Genomic DNA, 17,904 nt, shown 5'->3' on the forward strand with positions numbered 1-17,904 from the left:
AATCTTAATGGTAAATTGACTATAGAAACGACCCGCTATTAAAACTGCATTTTTCCGTATGCGTTTTAGTGACCTCCCCACAGTAATATCAAAATAGCTACGCAGGAGAACTGTGTGCTTAGGTGAGCTGATAGCTTGATTATTATCGTTGGACGTTACCCTCTTAAAAGTTTCAGATCACATTTAATTAAGATTGTGTGTATATTTTACTCAATTTTTACATTGTTGAACAAGTTTCTGACTATTTTTAAAGTCCTAAATTTCAGTGTGTCTGATTATTGCACTAAAGTTTGTTTGCAATCTGCATTTACATTTTACATACAAACATTTATTTAGCTCCCTGAAATTTAACTCTTACCATAAATCAAAACTATATATGGTATTTCTGTAGATGAATTGATTATTTATCAGACTTAAAAAAGTAAACAGCATAAACAGAGTTTTAACTTGTTAACCGTATCATACTCCCAATAGTTTAACGTGTCTGCTATTTAAACCACTGATATTTGTAATATGATATTTAAACTTTAAACAACTACACGAAGACTCGATTAACAGTCACAAGACCGGATCTCACAGGTTACTTAGATTGAATTTCAATGTTTGTAGTAACAACGAAAGAACTTATTCACAGTGATACAAATGGCGTCAAATTTGGAGAGTTCAATTAATAGAGGATCAGACTTGTTCTTTGACTTTGCTTGTTTCCCGTGTCAGGAAAATGACAGAAACACTGAGGCTGATGTTTACTGTGAGGAATGTTCTAAATTGTACTGTAACAAATGTGTGGAGCATCATAACTTGCTTTACAAGAAGCATGCCATTTTGGGCAAGAAACAAATCAGCAAATGGCCTCGGATTACTGTGGATGAACAAGAGCAATGTCAGGAGCACAAGAAAGAAAAACTGACAATATTCTGTGAGGACCACAGACAGTTGATATGTCAAGTCTGCCATGTCCGCAATCATAAGTAAGTATAGATGCACTCTTTATCTATATCTGTTTTACACATGTCTAAACACATTTTGACCGACCTTTATATTTCTTCCAATGTTTAACAAATAACACAAGAGGGTCCTATGAGACCAAGTATGCTCACCTGTTTTTTTTCTTCTTAAATTTAATTTTAAATGCTACTTGTAACGTGCCATCTTCCTAGAATTCAAATAAAAAGTTTACAAAACCAGTGCGATTAAAAAGCCCGCGTCCCTCGCCACAAAATGATGCACCATAGTTAAGCGTAACAATTTAATTATAGCCGCACATTGTCATATAAGCATATACTTTAAAGTACATTTATTGACAAAATCATAAAAAATATAATTGTAAAACAAATAAGCTCCCTATACTTAGCTATCAAAAAAGCATCATAAACATCTGCTATGGTAGTGACCTTGACCAATCACTAACTAAAAAGCTTTTGTCTTCCCTCACAAGTATACCCTTCACTTGGTAACACCAAAATCAAAATGCGTCTCCCTTTTCACCGATTTAACCACAATACCAATTCGCATGATGGTATATCAGAGTATTCTCAAAATATAGAGCTGAAATAAATTGTCAGTTCCAAACTGTGGTGACCTTGACCAGGGACCTTGTTATCTGAAAATCAACAGGCTTCATCCCTTTCACCAAGGTAACCACTTTATCAAAACATTCTCAATATATTGTGCGGATACACATTCATTGTAAGAAGCCCCAGTGATATTGACCTTAAAATTCATATGTGTCTTACTTTCCTCTCAAGTGACCTTCATAACATGTTTGTAGGTGAAAGCATTCATTAGGTATCACACAGAAACTAAGGGTCTTTGGTGGACCAACCAACCTTAATACCATCTTACCAACAGACTGTCAATATACCCCTGCTTCTTCTTCAAAGTATTTTAAATATTTATCTCGGTGACCACTTGTGTTTTCAAATAAATAATCTACCAAAACCAAAAATAATTGTCTACAAAATGGTCGTGTAGAAAATAAAACATTAAGTAATATTTGCCCTTCTGGTCTTAATAAGTATTTTAAATATTTAATATTTATTTTGGAAGGTCGATTCACGTATTTCAGTTTGAAAATATAGCCTAATAAGAAAAGAAGATAGTTCATGTGACAAAATAATATCATTCAACATAAATTAAATACCTAAGCATATTACAAATTCTTAGAAAAACACCAATATGATATAACGTTGATTTGTTTATTCAGGAAATGCAGTCATGTTGTGCTCATAGTTGACAAAATAAAAGACCTTCATCAAAAAAGAGACTTCAAGCAGTTGTCAGAAACTGTTGATACACAACATCAGCAGTTGATACAAAAAAAAGATGACTTTGAGGAAAATATGAAGTCTCTTGAGAAATCTTACAATAAAATTCTTGAAGAAATCAATGCTTTACGAAAGAAAATTAATGATTCTTTGGATCAACTTGAGAGGAATACTAAGCAGGCATTGGATGCATTGCTGGCCACCATGAAAACATCTATTCAGACTGACATTGAAAACTGCACAAGGTCTATTGAAAATATAACATGCTTAAAAGACGATTGGCTACGCAGAAAAGACAAAAGTGAGGTATTGACTTTTATCAAGTACAGAAAATGCTGTGACCAGTCACTCAAGACAGAAGCATTTTTAAAAGCCATGACAACAAAGAATGAGATGACAATAACCTTTAATCCAGACACAACCATTCAACAAACCCTGTCCACCCTCTCAGGATTGGGGCAAGTAGACAGACAAGAAATAATACACATACACTCGAATTCAGTAAGTAACTTGTATATCACGTAGGGTTGTTGTCGGTAACTGGCAGAAGTGTGTGCAGTAAGTAACTTGTGAATCAAGTAGGGTAGTTGTCAGTTACTGGCAGAAGTGTGTGCAGTAAGTAATTGTGAATCAAGTAGGGTAATTGTCAGTAACGGGCAGAATGTGTGCATTTAGTAACATGTGAATCAAGTAGGGTAGTTGTCAATAACTGGCAGAAGTGTGTGCAGTAAATAACGCGTGAATCAAGTAGGGTAGTTGTCAGTAACTTGAAGCAGTGTGTGCATTAAGTAACATGTAAATCAAGTAGGGTAGTTGTCAGTAACTGGCAGAAGTGTGTGCAGATAGTAATTTTTGAATCAAGTAGGGTATTTGTCAGTAACTGGCAGAAGTGTGCGCAGTAAATAACTGAAAATCCAGTATAGAAGTTGTCAGCAACTGGCAGAAGTGTTGGTAGAAAGTAACATGTGAATCAAGTAGGGAGGTTGTCAGTAACTGGCAGCAGTTTGTGCAGTAAATAACTGGTGAATCCAGTAGGGTAGATGTCAGTAAATAGCAGAAGTGTGTGCAGTAAGAAGCTTGTGAATCAAATAGGGTAGTTGTCAGTAACTGGCAGAAGTGTGTGCAGTAAGTAACTTGTGAATCGAGTAGGGTAGTTGTCAGAAACAGGCACAAGTGTGTGCACTAAGTAACATGTAAATCCAGTTGGGTAGTTGTCAGTAACTGGCAGAAGTTTGTGCAGTAAGTAACTTGTGAAACAAGGAGAGAAGTTGTCAATAACTTGCAGAAGTGTGTGCAGTAAGTAACTTGTTAATTGTGTATGGTAGTTTTAAGTAACTGGCAGAAGTGTGTGCAGTAAATAACTTGTAAATCAAGAAGGGAAGTTGTCAGTTACGGTCAGAAGTGTGAGCAGTAAGTAACGTGTGAATTGAGTAGGGTAGTTGTTTGTAAATGGAGAAGTGTGTGCAGTAAATAACTTGTGAATCAAGTAGGGTAGTTGTCAGTAACTAGCAGACGTGTATGCAGTAAATAACTTTTGAATCGACTAGGGTAGTTGTCAGTAACTGGCAGACGTGTGTGCAGTAAGTAACTTGTGAATCAAGCAGGGAAAGTTGTCAGTAACTAGCAGAGGTGTGTGCAGTAAGTAACTTGTGAATCGAGCACGGTAGTTGCCAGTAACTGGCAGAAGTGTGTGTAGTTAGTACTGGTAAAGCAGCTTTATCCAAGCAAAAGTGTAAAATGGTTAACTGAATGCCAGATAATTAACTTAACTACCATTGGGAAATGCAATGAAATACAATGAAAAATAATAATAAAAAACACTAACGGATTTTTTTTATGTCTCCCCTGATAGAGCTTTTTATATAAATTTTCAAATTGTATCTATTATTCTTCTAAGCATTGCATTTGCCATGTTTTATGTTGTTTCTGTTTGACAATTGAGGTCATTTTTTGTTGAGCATTGTGCCAAACATCAATTTAAACTCGCTTATATTTCCAATAGAAAATAGTTAATAAAAGTGAGAAGGTGGAAACTTCATTTTTGTTTCAGCAATATATATTCAATACATGAGGAATGTATACTTATATAGAGAGTGAAGAGGTTATATTCAAAGTAGTGATAGAACTTCAAAATATAAAACCGTACATTACAATAAATTACGGTGATAGCGAAAAAAACTATTCGAAAAAACTAACTTTGGGTGGCATACATACATTTAAAGCTAATTTCAGACTGCTTTTTTAGAAAAATTGTACATACTGCCTAAAGGGTTTATGTTGGTTTTTTTCGCACATCTCAATAATGAAGTCCTATTGTTTGGTAGTTAAGGTCCATATTAGATTTGCATTTGCTCAGTGACGCTGATGATATGCTGTACAAACAATTAGCAACAGCTTACCCATTTACCTTATACATACCTATTTTTACACATTTGAAGCCCCTTAGAAAGTAAATTTTAATTAAAGGCCTTTCTTACTAGATTTAAATTTGACAGGCTGTATTTCTACCCTTAGATACTGATAAGGAGAAAACAGCATATGCTGTTCGCACAATGCCATTTTCACTTTGCTTCTAAGTGGGAAAGGATTAATAGAATAATTACCTAAAGATAAGCCCTTGCAATTACAATTGTATTTTAGTCAGGTAACAGCACGTAGCAGCTTTGTAATAAAACACACATTTTGGGTTAAAATATTGATGAAAATAAAATGCTTTACAATGTAATGTTTATTGTTTCTGTTTCAAGAGAGGAACTTTTAAATGATTCATCTTAATTAAAGATTTAATTATATCTGGATATTTTTTTATTGTTTGTTTATTTGATTTGGTCATGAAATATATATATGGTGCCACCCGAGATGCTTTGTTAGTACAAAGCCATCTTATTTTGCATGCAATGGATTTTCATTAAGAAGCAACCTCCTTTAACTTTAAAATACCATAACAGCAGAAAGTGTCTTCCCTGATTACCCTGTGCGGACTGCACACAATCAGGGATGATAATCCTGATTACCCTGTGTGGACTGCACACAATCAGGGATGATAATCCTGATTACCCTGTGTGGACTGCACACAATCAGGGATGATACTTTACTCGTCCCTGATTACCCTGTGCTGACTGCACACAATCAGGGATGATACTTTACGCACATGCATTAAGCTCTGCTTTCCCAGACAAAAGCTCATAGGTTTAATCTAAACAAAATGTTTACACACAAATCAGCTGTTGAAAGCAAATCCTCATTCAATGTTTATGTTTTCTTCCTCAGTACACGGAGAAAGCAGAAGAGGAGCGCCTTAGGGAGGAGTTGCGCATTGTAAGGGAGAAACTCAAGGTGGAGACGGACCAACACAAGATACGCAAACTGAAAGGGGAGGAGACACGTCTCATACTAGTTAGTACATGCATACTTCTTAGAGTGTCGCATAAGATATGCATGAGCTGGCAAAACTGGGTTGTTTAGAAAACTCTTCCTTAAAACACAAAATACCATGAAAAGAGATAATTAGTTCCTTAAAAAGCGGTTATGGTCTAGAGATTAAAAGTGAATAGAGATCATTTGCTCATAAGGATAGTTCTGGTATAGAGATTGTAAGTGAATAGAGATAATAAGTTCCTTAGGGGTGGTTATGGTCAATATATTGTAAGTGAATAGAGATATTTAGTTCCCTAGGGTAGGTTATGTTCTAGAGATTGTAAGTGAATAGAGATAATTAGTTCCTTAGGGGTGGCTATGGTCAATATATTGTAAGTGAATAGAGATATTTAGTTCCCTAGGGGTGGTTATGTTCTAGAGATTGTAAGTGAATATAGATAATAAGTTCCTTAGGGGTGGTTATGGTCAATATATTGTAAGTGAATAGAGATATTTAGTTCCCTAGGGGTGGTTATGTTCTAGAGATTGTAAGTGAATAGAGATAATTTGTTCCTTAGTGGTGGTTATGGTCTATAGAATGACTAGCTGTCAGTAACTGGCACAAGTGTGTGTAGTTAGTAGCTAGTGAATCAAGAAGGGACGTTGTCAGTAACTGGCAGAAGTGTGTGCAGTAAATAGCTTGTGAATTAAGTAGGATAGTTGTCAGTTACTGGCAGAAGTGTGTGTAGTAAATAACTTGTGGATCAGACAGGGTAGTTATCATTAACTTGCAGAAGTGTGTGCAGTAAGTAGCTTGTGAATCAAGTAGGGTAGTTGTCAGAAACCGATAGAAGTGTGTGCAGAAAATATTTGCGAATTAAGAAGGGTAGTAACTGGCAGATGTGTATCCAGTAAGTAGCTTGTGAATCAAGAAGGGAAGTTGTCAGTAACTGACAGATACCGACAGAAGTGTGTGCAGTAAATATTTGCAAATTAAGAAGGGTAGTAACTGGCAGATGTGTATCCAGTAAGTAACTTGTGAATCAAGAAGGGAAGTTGTCAGTAACTGACAGAAGTGTGTGCAGTAAGTAACTTTTGAATCAAGTAGGGTAGTTGTCAGTAACTGGCAGAAGTCAGTGCAGTAAATAACTGGAGTATCCAGTAGGGAAGTTGTCAGCAATTGGCAGAAGTGTTGGCAAAAAGTAACTTGTGAATCAAGAAGAGAAGTTGTCAGTAACTGGCAGAAGTGTGTTCAGTTAGTAACTTTTATATCAATTAGGGTAGTTGTCAGTACCTGGCAGAAGTGTGTTGAGTAAAACACTGGAGAATCCAGTAGGGATTTTGTCAGCAACTGGCAAAAGTGTTGGCAGAAAGTAACTTTTCAATCAATTAGGGAAGTTGTCAGTAACTTGCAGAAGTGTGTGCAGTAAGCAACTTGTGAATCCAGTAGGTAGTTGTCAGAAACTGGCAGAAGTGCTTGCAGTAAGTAATTTGTGAATCAAGGAGGGAAGTTGTCAATAACTGGCAAAAGTGTGTGCAGTAAGTGACTTGTGAATTGAGTATGGTAGTTGTCAGTTACTGACAGAAGTGTGTGCAGTAAGTAACTTGTGAATCAAGGAGGGAAGTTGTCAGTTACTGGCAGAAGTGTGAGCAGTAAGTAACTTGTGAATTGAGTACGGTAGTTGTTAGTAAATGGAGAAGTGTGTGCAGTTAATAACTTGTGAACCAAGTAGGGTAGTTGTCAGTAACTAGCAGAAGTGTGTGCAGTTAGTAACTTGTAAATCAAGTAGGGAAGTTCTCAGTAACTGGCAGAAGTGTGTGCAGTAAATAACTTGTGAATCGAGTAGGGTAGTTGTCAGTTACTGGCAAACGTGTGTGTAGTAAGTATCTTGTGAATCAAGTAGGAAAGTTGTTAGTAACTGACAGAAGTGTGTGCAGTAAGTAGCTTGTGAATCAAGTAGGGAAGTTTTCAGTTATTGGCGGAAGTTTGTGCAGTAAGTAGCGTGTGCATCAAGTAGGGTAGTTGTCAGTAACTGGCAGAAGTGTGTGCAGTAAGAAACTTGAGAATTAAGAAGGTAGTTGTCAGTAACTGGCAGAAGTGTTTGTAGTAAGTAGCTTGTGAATAAATAAGTGACGTTGTTAGTAACCGGCAGAAGTGTGTACAGTAAGTAGCTTGTGAATTAAGTAGGAAAGTTGTCAGTTACTGGCAGAAGTGTGTTTAGTAAATAACTTGTGAATCAGAAGGGTAGTTGTCAGTAACTTGCAGAGGTGTGTGCAGTAAGTAGCTTGTGAATCAAGTACGGTGGTTGTCAGAAACCGACAGAAGTGTGTGCAGTCAGTAGCTTGTGAATCAAGTAGGGAATTTGTCAGTAACTGGCAGAAGTGCGTGCAGTAAGTAATTTTTGAATCAAGTAGGGTAGTTGTCAGTAACTGGCAGAAGTGTGCGCAGTAAATAACTGGAGAATTCAGTAGAGAAGTTGCCAGCAATTAGCAGAAGTGTTTGCAGAAAGTAACTTGTGAATCAAGTAGGGAAGTTGTCAGTAACTGGCAGAAGTGTGTGCAGTAAATAACTGGTGAATCCAGTAGGGTAGATGTCAGTAAATAGCAGATGTGTGCGCAGTAAGTAGCTTGTGAATCAAGTAGGGTAGTGAATCGAGTAGGGTAGTTGTCAGTAACAGGCAGAAGTGTGTGCAGTAAGTAACTTGTGAATCCAGTAGGTTAGTTGTCAGTAACTGGCAGAAGTGTGTGCAGTAAGTATCTTGTGAATTAAGGAGGGAAGTTGTCAGTTACGGTCAGAAGTGTGAGCAGTAAGTAACGTGTGAATTAAGTAGGTAAGTTGTTTGTAAATGGAGAAGTGTGTGCAGTAAGTAACCTGTGAATCAAGTAGGGAAGTTGTCAGTAACTAGCAGACGTGTTTGCAGTAAGTAACCTGTGAATCAAGTAGGGAAGTTGTCAGTAACTGGCAGAAGTGTGTTAGAATTACGGTGATAGCGAAAAAAACAATTCGAAAAAACAAACTTTGGGTGGCATACATACATTTAAAGCTAATTTCAGACTGCTTTTTTTAGACTAATTGTACATGCTGCCTAAAGGGTTTATGTTTTTTTTTTGCACATCTCAATAATGAAGTCCTATTGTTTGGTAGTTAAGGTCCATATTAGTTGCAATACAATTATTTTCATGTAGAGCATTCATTTGCTCAGTGACGCTGATGATATGCTGAACAAACGATTAGCAACAGCTTACCCCTTTACCTCATACATACCTAATTTGACACATCTGAAGCCCCTTAGAAAGTTAATTTTAATTAAAGGCCTTTCTTACTTGATTTAAATTTTAAAGGCTGTTTTTCTACCCTTAGATACTGATAAGAAGAAAACAGCATATGCTGTTTGCACAATGCCATTTTCACTTTGCTCCTAAGTGGGAAAGGATTAATAGAATAATTACCTATAGATAAACCCTTGCAATTACAATTGTATTTTAGTCAGGTAACAGCACGTAGCAGCTTTGTAATAAAACACACATTTTGGGTTAAAATATTGATGAAAATAAAATGCTTTTCAATGTAATGTTTATTGTTTCTGTTTCAAGGGAGGAACCTTTAAATGATTCATCTTAACTAAAGATTTAATTCTATTTTTATAATTTATTTTAACAGCAGTGTTTGTCCGTGCATTAAAAGCTAGGAACTCAAGATGGTGAAGGACGAAATCAAAAAGTTCAGTTCAGAAGCACTCAAGATTCGCAATCGTTATACCAATAATAATGTATAATTTATACAATGTAATTGTTTCATAGTTTAAAATGCATATTGAATACAATAAGACATCATGTGATATGCTGTATTTGAACATGTATTGTTTTTAGTATATGATGATATAGATGTTGCATTCATATTAATTATATGTATTATCCGGTACTGTTTCGATACCTGATTTTGTGATTGTGACTCGAATGTATAATGTGTGCTCCTTCGAAAGTATGCTGATGTATTATACAAATTCAACTTTAATTTGTAATTGTGACGTTGCTACTTAAATTTTAGTTGTTTTGGATGCGCACTGTTATATTCTATGCTCCTTCAGATTACAATTATTATTTTTTCCTTAATGCTTATAAAAGTAGTAAAAAGCACCCATATGTAGCAATATACACTGTTAACATGTGATTGAAAACGAGTTTTGTTCAAGTTAAAGTTCATCCATAACTATTTTATAACATTTCTGCTAAATCCACTTACTATATTCATGTATTTTGTATTATTGTTTTTGTTTAACACTAGAAACTGTAAAGTTTATGTGTAATAAAAGTATGTTCTGTTCTGTTCTGTAAAAAATGTAGTGGAGATGCCGGGGATGGACCCGGATCCGATCACATGCAAAGCGAGCGCTCTCTATACCACTGAGCTACATCCCCACACATAGTCATGCGCGTAAAGTGTCGCCGGAGATTAGTGTATTCAGTCCGCACTTTCCGCCTAATCCTGATTTTCATCAGAAGAATCTTCCTTTAAACGATACATTCCAAAAAGAGGGAAAGTGTCGTCCCTGATTTGCATGTGAAGACTACAAAGGCTAAATCTTAATAATCTATGTTAAGTTCAAATTTACCATAACTAATGTGTGTGCGGTCGAATAGCATTGCGATAGCTTTTTGGGAGAGAAAGGTCTCCAAGTAGAGCATATATTTGACAAATTAAACAAGGATTCACCTCTCTTGGCTCCATTTTGACAGTTTTACTGTCAATTTATGTATTTCCGGAAGTACGACTTATGATTTTAAGCGTATCCCTATTGGGGTTTCATTAGTTGGCTTACCTGGCGTGGCCTCGCTCTGGAAAATGGGGTTTAATGAAAGTGCCTTCCGCTTTGTGTATTTTCGTTTGAGAGTCTTTTTAACGAAAATCCAGTTTAGGCGTAACGTAAAATGTCGTCAATGATTAGTCTGTGCGGACTGCACAAGCTAATCTGGTATGACACTTCATGTACATGCATTGAACCCCGTTTTTCAAGAGCAAGGCTCATATTGACAATGTTGAGTTGTCTCGGAAGACATACTCGGACGCGTATTGTTAAACGCATGGTAAATGGCCACTTGTTGACGGAAATGTCGTTAACGGAAATCCTTATTTTCCGAATAGTTTTAAGAAAACTTAACTTGCGCTTACTATGTACCGGAAATTTATGACAAGCACTTCAATAGTATCGATCATAACGTAACTACATCAGTAGATTGTCGCATCAACAGAGTCACTATGGCCCAAGTGTTCCTTGGCGGTTCAGGTAAAACGTAAAGGTACCCCAACAACGGAAAATACCTTTAAAGGTACTCGGCTATATCCCGGGGTACTTTTTAAGTATATTTTTGTACCCCTGGAACATTGTAGTATACTCAAGAGCATCCGGGTTCTTTTTAGTAGTACCGGAGCCGACATTACCAATGGCTCGTCACGAAGTCACAAAGACACCCCATTAACAATTTTTATTAGTACGAATTAGTAATAACATAGGTATAATTTGATAACAATAAAAAATCGACAGCCAGTTAATACTAAACGGCAAGGCGTCGTGTCTTAACGTGTCGCAAGAGTAGGGTTGAAAACAGCAATAACACACATGCAAACAGGCTACCATGGAACAAGGTTGTTTGTGTAAGAAAACAACGCAACATCATTACAAAACAAACTTAAATTGTATATGTTGAACAAAGTGTTTTCTTAGTTCGTAAGTTTCCTAGCTGCTTATAACTGGTGTGCAGTTATACACACAGTATATTGCTGGCATTTAGAAGCACTTCCGGTGGACGATGGATGGACCAGCTTCGTCGTACTCCTGCTTGCTGATCCACATCTGCTGGAATGTGGAAAGGGAGGCCAGGATGGAGCCGCCGATCCAGACAGAGTATTTGCGCTCTGGTGGAGCGATGATCTTGATCTTCATGGTTGGTGGTGCCAGGGCGGTGATTTCCTTCTGCATCCGGTCGGCGATTCCAGAGAACATCGTGGTACCTCCCGAAAGAACAACATTAGCGTAGAGGTCCTTACGGATGTCGACATCGCACTTCATGATGCTGTTGTACGTGGTTTCATGGATACCGGCAGATTCCATGCCCAAGAAAGATGGCTGGAACATGGCCTCTGGACAACGGAAACGCTCGTTGCCAATGGTGATGACCTGACCGTCAGGGAGTTCGTAGCTCTTCTCCAGAGAACTTGATGTCGAGGCAATTTGCATTTCCTGTTCGAAGTCGAGCGCAACGTAGCAGAGCTTCTCCTTGATGTCTCTGACGATTTCACGCTCAGCAGTTGTAGTAAAGGAATAGCCACGCTCGGTGAGGATTTTCATCATGTAATCTGTTAGATCTCTCCCGGCAAGATCCAACCTCAGAATGGCGTGAGGTAGGGCGTAACCTTCATAAATGGGAACAGTATGGGACACACCATCACCAGAGTCCATGACAATACCTGTGGTACGACCGGAGGCGTACAGGGACAACACAGCCTGTATAGCGACGTACATAGCTGGGCAGTTGAAGGTCTCGAACATGATCTGGGTCATCTTTTCTCTGTTTGCCTTGGGATTGAGTGGAGCCTCGGTCAATAGGACTGGGTGTTCTTCCGGCGCCACACGGAGCTCATTGTAGAAGGTGTGATGCCAGATCTTCTCCATATCGTCCCAGTTAGTGACGATACCGTGCTCGATGGGGTACTTGAGGGTGAGGATACCTCTCTTGCTCTGGGCCTCGTCCCCCACGTAGCTGTCTTTCTGCCCCATACCGACCATCACACCCTGTTGAACGAACAACATTTATAATTAGCCAAGCTTAATTCTTTGTCAATCCGCAAACATGGCGACAGAATCAAATGTTAAATGTGATGCTCTTGCGTTCAGTCACAATATTTTTCGCTATATAACCTTTTACGTTGACTGACCGATTTTCAATTCCAAATGATATTTAAGTAATTATATTTATTTAATTAAAGTTATTTACAATACCACATTAAATCAACTAACCTGATGACGGGGCCTGCCAACAATGGAGGGGAAGACGGCACGGGGAGCGTCGTCGCCGGCAAACCCGGCCTTGCACATACCGGAACCATTGTCAACTACCAAAGCTTGAACATCGCTATCATCCATTTTGAGTTGTTTTTCTTTCAGAGCACGTAAACACGACCTATCAAAAACGAGTCCCTACGCGAAAGCGAACCGCAAAGTGGTATTTCATTATAATATACGTCCGCTCGAGCTACGTAGTGGTGTGTCATTTCCCGGATGTCAATAGGTCTGATCCGGTTGCGATTTTTTAACCATAAATGGTCATACACATCCATATATGGTGTTATTGCTTTGAAACTGCGTTCGTTGCGATTTAATAACAAGTAAAGATCGAACCGGACGCAGGTCGTGAAGATCCGCATTTATTCACTATCTCGATCAACCATTTGGGGAAAAGCAAAGTATTTCGGGAAGCACTCACTTGTAATTTACCATCGACACAACATGTAGGCAGTTAAACGTGTACATGTATGAATGCAGTATTTGAAAATGCCAATAATCATGTGCAAGTTTATGGCTTCAAACAAGTCATATATCTGCGCGGATGCTAATATCTCATTTATGAGATTTGCATCCCTTTAACCCATTTATGCCTAGCGTCTAGAAAAAAGGCCTTGGCAAACAGCGTAGACCCAGATGAGACGCCGCATGATGCGGCGTCTCATCAGGGTCTGCGCTGTTTGCTTAAAGGAATTTCTATAAAAAATATTGTAAATATAGAAATAAATATACTCGACATCCCTAATTTTGGATATAAATTGATCCAATTTAGAAGGATGGGAGAATCCACTAGGCATAAATGGGTTAAAATAATAGCTCACCTGATAAGGCAACTGAGCAAAACTGGATAAGAAGCAATCAGCAACAAGTGTACACTCGCTTATGTATTAATTAAAAATACAAGACTCGAATAAGCCTGGTAAATTACATCGATGCACATCGGATACATGGATTTTATTAAATTAAACAAGAAATATCTTTATAACAAAGATATTCAGCGTTGTTCCTGACTTAAAAATAGCATTAGAAAATGTACGTTTTTTTTTACAAATTTATTGAAACCAATGTTTTATTATTGTTGTTTTTACCCTTGTTAGTCGCATATCCACCGCATAAAATGTGTGTTATTTACAGCACGTATATTAAAACAAAAAAAGTGTTCGAAGATAATGAAAAATCTACAGGAGATACGATCATATGTGTCTTCACAAGGCTTATTAAGTGTTTGTTTCTTTACCATTAAAATTTGTGGTATGTTAATATTTGATTGAAACGAAGTTTTTGTTCGAAACATTCAAATCACACTTTCACAGACGCGTTATGCGAAGGGGATCTTATGGCTTTATGGTCTGGTCAAGAGCTGTCCGCCATAAAACCACACAATGCTTTATGGTCTTATTATGTATAGCCCTACCAGACTGCAAGATGTTCAGGCTGGGTTATAGCTGCGCTGGTCGCATATGGCATAAGATCCGTTTACGCATGACGCGGGTTTTTAAAACGCTCATCGCGTCTTGTAAATTGAACATCTAAGCAAAATACTTTACGATAGATTATTGACGTCAAACTGTTTATTTATATCAAAGTAGAACATTTCGGCAGCCTATTCGGGTTTTCAGGAAAGATTTCCAGACGGACTGACCGAGTACGACAACCCAGAGGTGGCAATCACGTGATAATTTGAAGGAATTCAAGATGGCGACGTACATGCCGAGACAGGTATTTTTCGCCGTTTTGTACCCTTTATTACTTTTTTATAAAAAAATGTCGCTTTCGTTCCAGCCATTTTAACAGGAAAGTGTTTATTTACTGTTTATATTCGTTCTACATCTCGACTTTTCTTGGTACGAAATTTCTTAGCGGGATCACAAAATTACAGCTCCCGCTAAATCATTCGTAACGAGGAAAGCCGAGATATAAAACGGATTTTAATACGAATTAAACGCTAAGCACTTTCTTACTGATATGGCTGGAAAGTGAGAGCATTAAAAAACAACAACAAAATACAAGGCGAAAAAATACCTGTCTCGTCACGGACATCGCCATTTTGATTGTCACGTGATTACCCCCTCTGTGCAAACATTTGTGGTTAGATAATTAAACGATTACCTTGTTGTCATGACACTATACTATTTCGGTAGTGTTTGTTATCTCGTCGTTAAAGCAATACTGTTTTATCAACGCATATCGCTGGTCAATTATGTATTTGCTGACGATTAAGTGACCGAGTATAGACCCTAACATTTTGCCAGATTGATTTTAACGCGTACTTATAACGGGCAAAATTAGTGTCTTTTAGTCGTATGAAATGCAGAGAGTAGTATGGAATTCTTACACTGAACAGTGTTGCATACTTTACGCTGTAAACCGACGCAGTGATACGGGCAAACTTCTGGGAGATTTCTCTTGAATCAGACAATGAAATATTCGAATGTATTCATTCGGTTCTGCTGGAGTTATAAAAAGTCATTTGAGCTGAAAAGATGACTTAAACAGCAACGCCGGCGTAACAAACTAAGACATGAAATACAATTCAAATAGCACAATAGCGCATATATGTGTTATTGTAGAGTAAATCGAAAGAGAATTTTTATAACAAGATGAAAGCATTACACTATGTAAAGCAACCAAAACTGAAATGCACATATCCAAAACGACAATACAGCTTTTTCGGACGTGAAACTTGTATTAAATAATAACCGCGCGTCTGCATATAAACTGCGAAATAAATTACTCTGAATGAGATATAATACTAAGTCGTGCACTCTTAAAAGTTTCTTATATGTTAAGTAAATTAAACTATATTGGACACGAAGGGCCAATGGCAATCTAATGTACCTTTAAAATCTTGTCCTTAACGTGGCGGTATCTGTTTTTAATAGGTTTTTACTGCATACCATATTACTTGCCAGAAATAAAAACACACACTTTTATCGTAAAATATCAATAAGTTAGCTCCATTGACTTGTTCACAGATCAAGGCATTTTTTAAAGTTTGTCAGTAAATGTCTTTAATTGTTTTATTTAATGATCGGAACTGTAGAGCTCCATTATAATAACACAAAAATGAAAGAAGAGAAAGAAAGAAAGAAATTGGGTCACCATTTGTACTCAAACTTATTTTCTTAAATCAGAAATTAAAAACCATCGACAAGCCGCTATCGGGTTTGTTATAAAACGCATTTGATAGTTTAACAAAACTGAATGAAGATACAAAAATTTGTTCGCGTTTGTAACGATTTTTAAATTTCTCAAATTCAAATTGTGATTATTCATACAAGAAGCTATATTTTCAGTGTAATTCCACGGACTATTAATTCGCTCACTGACATACATTTTTAAACGATGTTTTGATTATGTGACACAAGTTGAAAAACTGTTATTTTGACACTCTGCGAACAAATCCCTTTAACAGCGTTGTGAACAATACGGTGATATATTCGGACGAGTACATATATATATAGCTCACGCAGTTTTGACGAATCCAATTGGAATATGCCAGCAATATATGACTCCAAATACAACATATATATAGTGCGTGAAAGTGACTTGGAAATGATTGAAAAACGGACCGTTTGATGTGGAATATATTGGACGAACGCTTGTCCACAACGGTAAAATATTGGAAGGTCAAGTGGAACGAATAACAACAGATGACTGTTTGATATAAATATGTATATTTTAACCATTTACCACTTCGATACGTATTTTGACGCATTAGGTCCAAAAGAAAGTTAAATTTAATAAATACCTTTATTACTAATTTCAAGTTTTAAAGGCTTCATTTCCAACCCTAAGATACCGATGAGCAGCTAACAGCTTACAACCTGAACAGACTGCGAGCAGCTCAACAAAATAATGCTTTCTTTTGCATAGAGTGACAGACGACGAACTCGTTTATACTTGTTATATACTGCGCCGTAAAAATATAAAAAGTATAACCTGGACATAAGTATATTATACTGTATGCCTAATTGTTTATAATTAATTGGAAGACATCCTTGAACAACAGTGTTAAGGTTACATTATACTAAATAAGCGAGTCAGGAGCTGTATTCTCTAAAAAAAAACACATCATATTTTACTCCAAGCCATGTTATACACTTTAGACTGGTGTTCTGGCTTCATCTTTGGAGATATTGAAAGGGAAAGGATAGGTGTTCACTACTAAATCTCTGACATATGATAAAGTAAGAGACTAACGTACAAATTTGCTCTGAAAAAGGTTACATTCCACAAGAAAATGGCCGAAACAATTAATGTGCAAAAACAGACGATTTTTGATTTGTGTCAAGTTCTTTCTCGGGTTGAACATGACATATATTTTGTATTCCTTAAAGCGATTCAGCTTAGAATGACCTTTCTGAATAGGTATGGTTATGTGGGTATCTTTGTGCAAAATGATGCATTTACTTTCGCTTAAAGTTGTCGCTTTTAGATTTAATTATACAGGGAAATTATTTAGTATATTGTGACCTGAACCAAAGCTCGAAGGCAGCTAATTGATAACACGTTAATGTGATGAATAGGCTACAAAAACGCAGAGAGTTTGGCGAAGGTTAAAATAACTCCAAACCGTTTGTAGGACAAAACTACCAACATTGTCAGGAAATAGGTGTCAATTACTCCCATCATTTTGCTAGCCATATTTGTCAACAACTCACAGCGTTTGGAAGGCATGGGCTATAATAATTACAAATGTATGGTAGGACATTGGTGATACCAAGTTCTAACATACGTTATGATACCAAGTTCTAACATACATAACGTCTGACCGATTAGCGCATTGGTTAGTTCACGCGCTTCTCACATAGGCGACCCGTGTTTCGGTCACAGTTATCGGAAGCATGTGATTGGTTGGTGGTCATCATACCGGACAGGCGGGGTTCTTCCGGGGTACACTGTCTTCCCCAACCGCACAAAAGACCACACCAATATTGAAAATCTTTCAGTAACAACTAAAAAGTTTTAATTGGCGGCTATAATTGAAAAAATCGCCCGAATGTTCGTGAGTCTTGTAAGTTAATTAGGTAGAATAGCAGGTACAGACTCCGGATTCACACATAATGCATCCTCAGGCGCGGATTAACCTCATAAACCTCGAAATACACACACACACGGATGGACATAACATTGTACACCTTTGTTAAAAACTAATCCACATTGGACGTGTATAATATTAGTGACCATCAAGTGCCGCTAGATGGCGCGCTGAGATA

The 17,904-nt window shown here is 37.2% G+C and overlaps 2 protein-coding genes across 3 annotated transcripts in view; one reads left to right on the forward strand and one right to left on the reverse strand.

Annotated features, from left to right (window-relative positions):
- Positions 1–12,851, reverse strand: part of LOC127873977 (actin, cytoplasmic-like) — a 387,026-nt gene extending 374,175 nt beyond the window's left edge. Inside the window, exons 1-2 of one of the 2 annotated variants that reach the window (XM_052418084.1) lie at positions 12,641–12,843; positions 11,801–12,415 (exon numbers count right to left, since the gene is read on the reverse strand). In XM_052418084.1, coding sequence (XP_052274044.1) covers positions 11,801–12,415; positions 12,641–12,766 — 741 coding nt within the window. In that variant the 5' untranslated portion in view covers positions 12,767–12,843. Of the gene's footprint in view, positions 1–11,800; positions 12,416–12,640 lie in introns of both variants that reach the window. The other variant, XM_052418085.1, reaches the window with a different exon arrangement.
- Positions 509–9,886, forward strand: LOC127873978 (E3 ubiquitin-protein ligase TRIM33-like). Its single transcript, XM_052418086.1, has 4 exons — positions 509–971; positions 2,207–2,768; positions 5,538–5,663; positions 9,286–9,886. Exons 1-4 carry the CDS (start codon positions 643–645, stop codon positions 9,304–9,306), a joined length of 1,038 nt encoding a protein of 345 aa, XP_052274046.1. The 5' UTR covers positions 509–642; the 3' UTR covers positions 9,307–9,886.
- Positions 12,852–17,904: the final 5,053 nt, after the last annotated feature.

Source organism: Dreissena polymorpha, chromosome 3, assembly GCF_020536995.1.
Source record: "Dreissena polymorpha isolate Duluth1 chromosome 3, UMN_Dpol_1.0, whole genome shotgun sequence".
Taxonomy (NCBI): domain Eukaryota; kingdom Metazoa; phylum Mollusca; class Bivalvia; order Myida; family Dreissenidae; genus Dreissena; species Dreissena polymorpha.

Excerpts from the sequence above, each read along its gene's own strand:
- LOC127873978 (XM_052418086.1), top strand. The coding sequence starts at position 643 with ATGGCGTCAAATTTGGAGAGTTCAATTAATAGAGGATCAGACTTGTTC. Across the intron at positions 972-2,206 it reads TGCCATGTCCGCAATCATAA|GAAATGCAGTCATGTTGTGC; the intron begins GTAAGTATAGAT and ends TTGTTTATTCAG. Across the intron at positions 2,769-5,537 it reads TACACATACACTCGAATTCA|TACACGGAGAAAGCAGAAGA; the intron begins GTAAGTAACTTG and ends TTTCTTCCTCAG.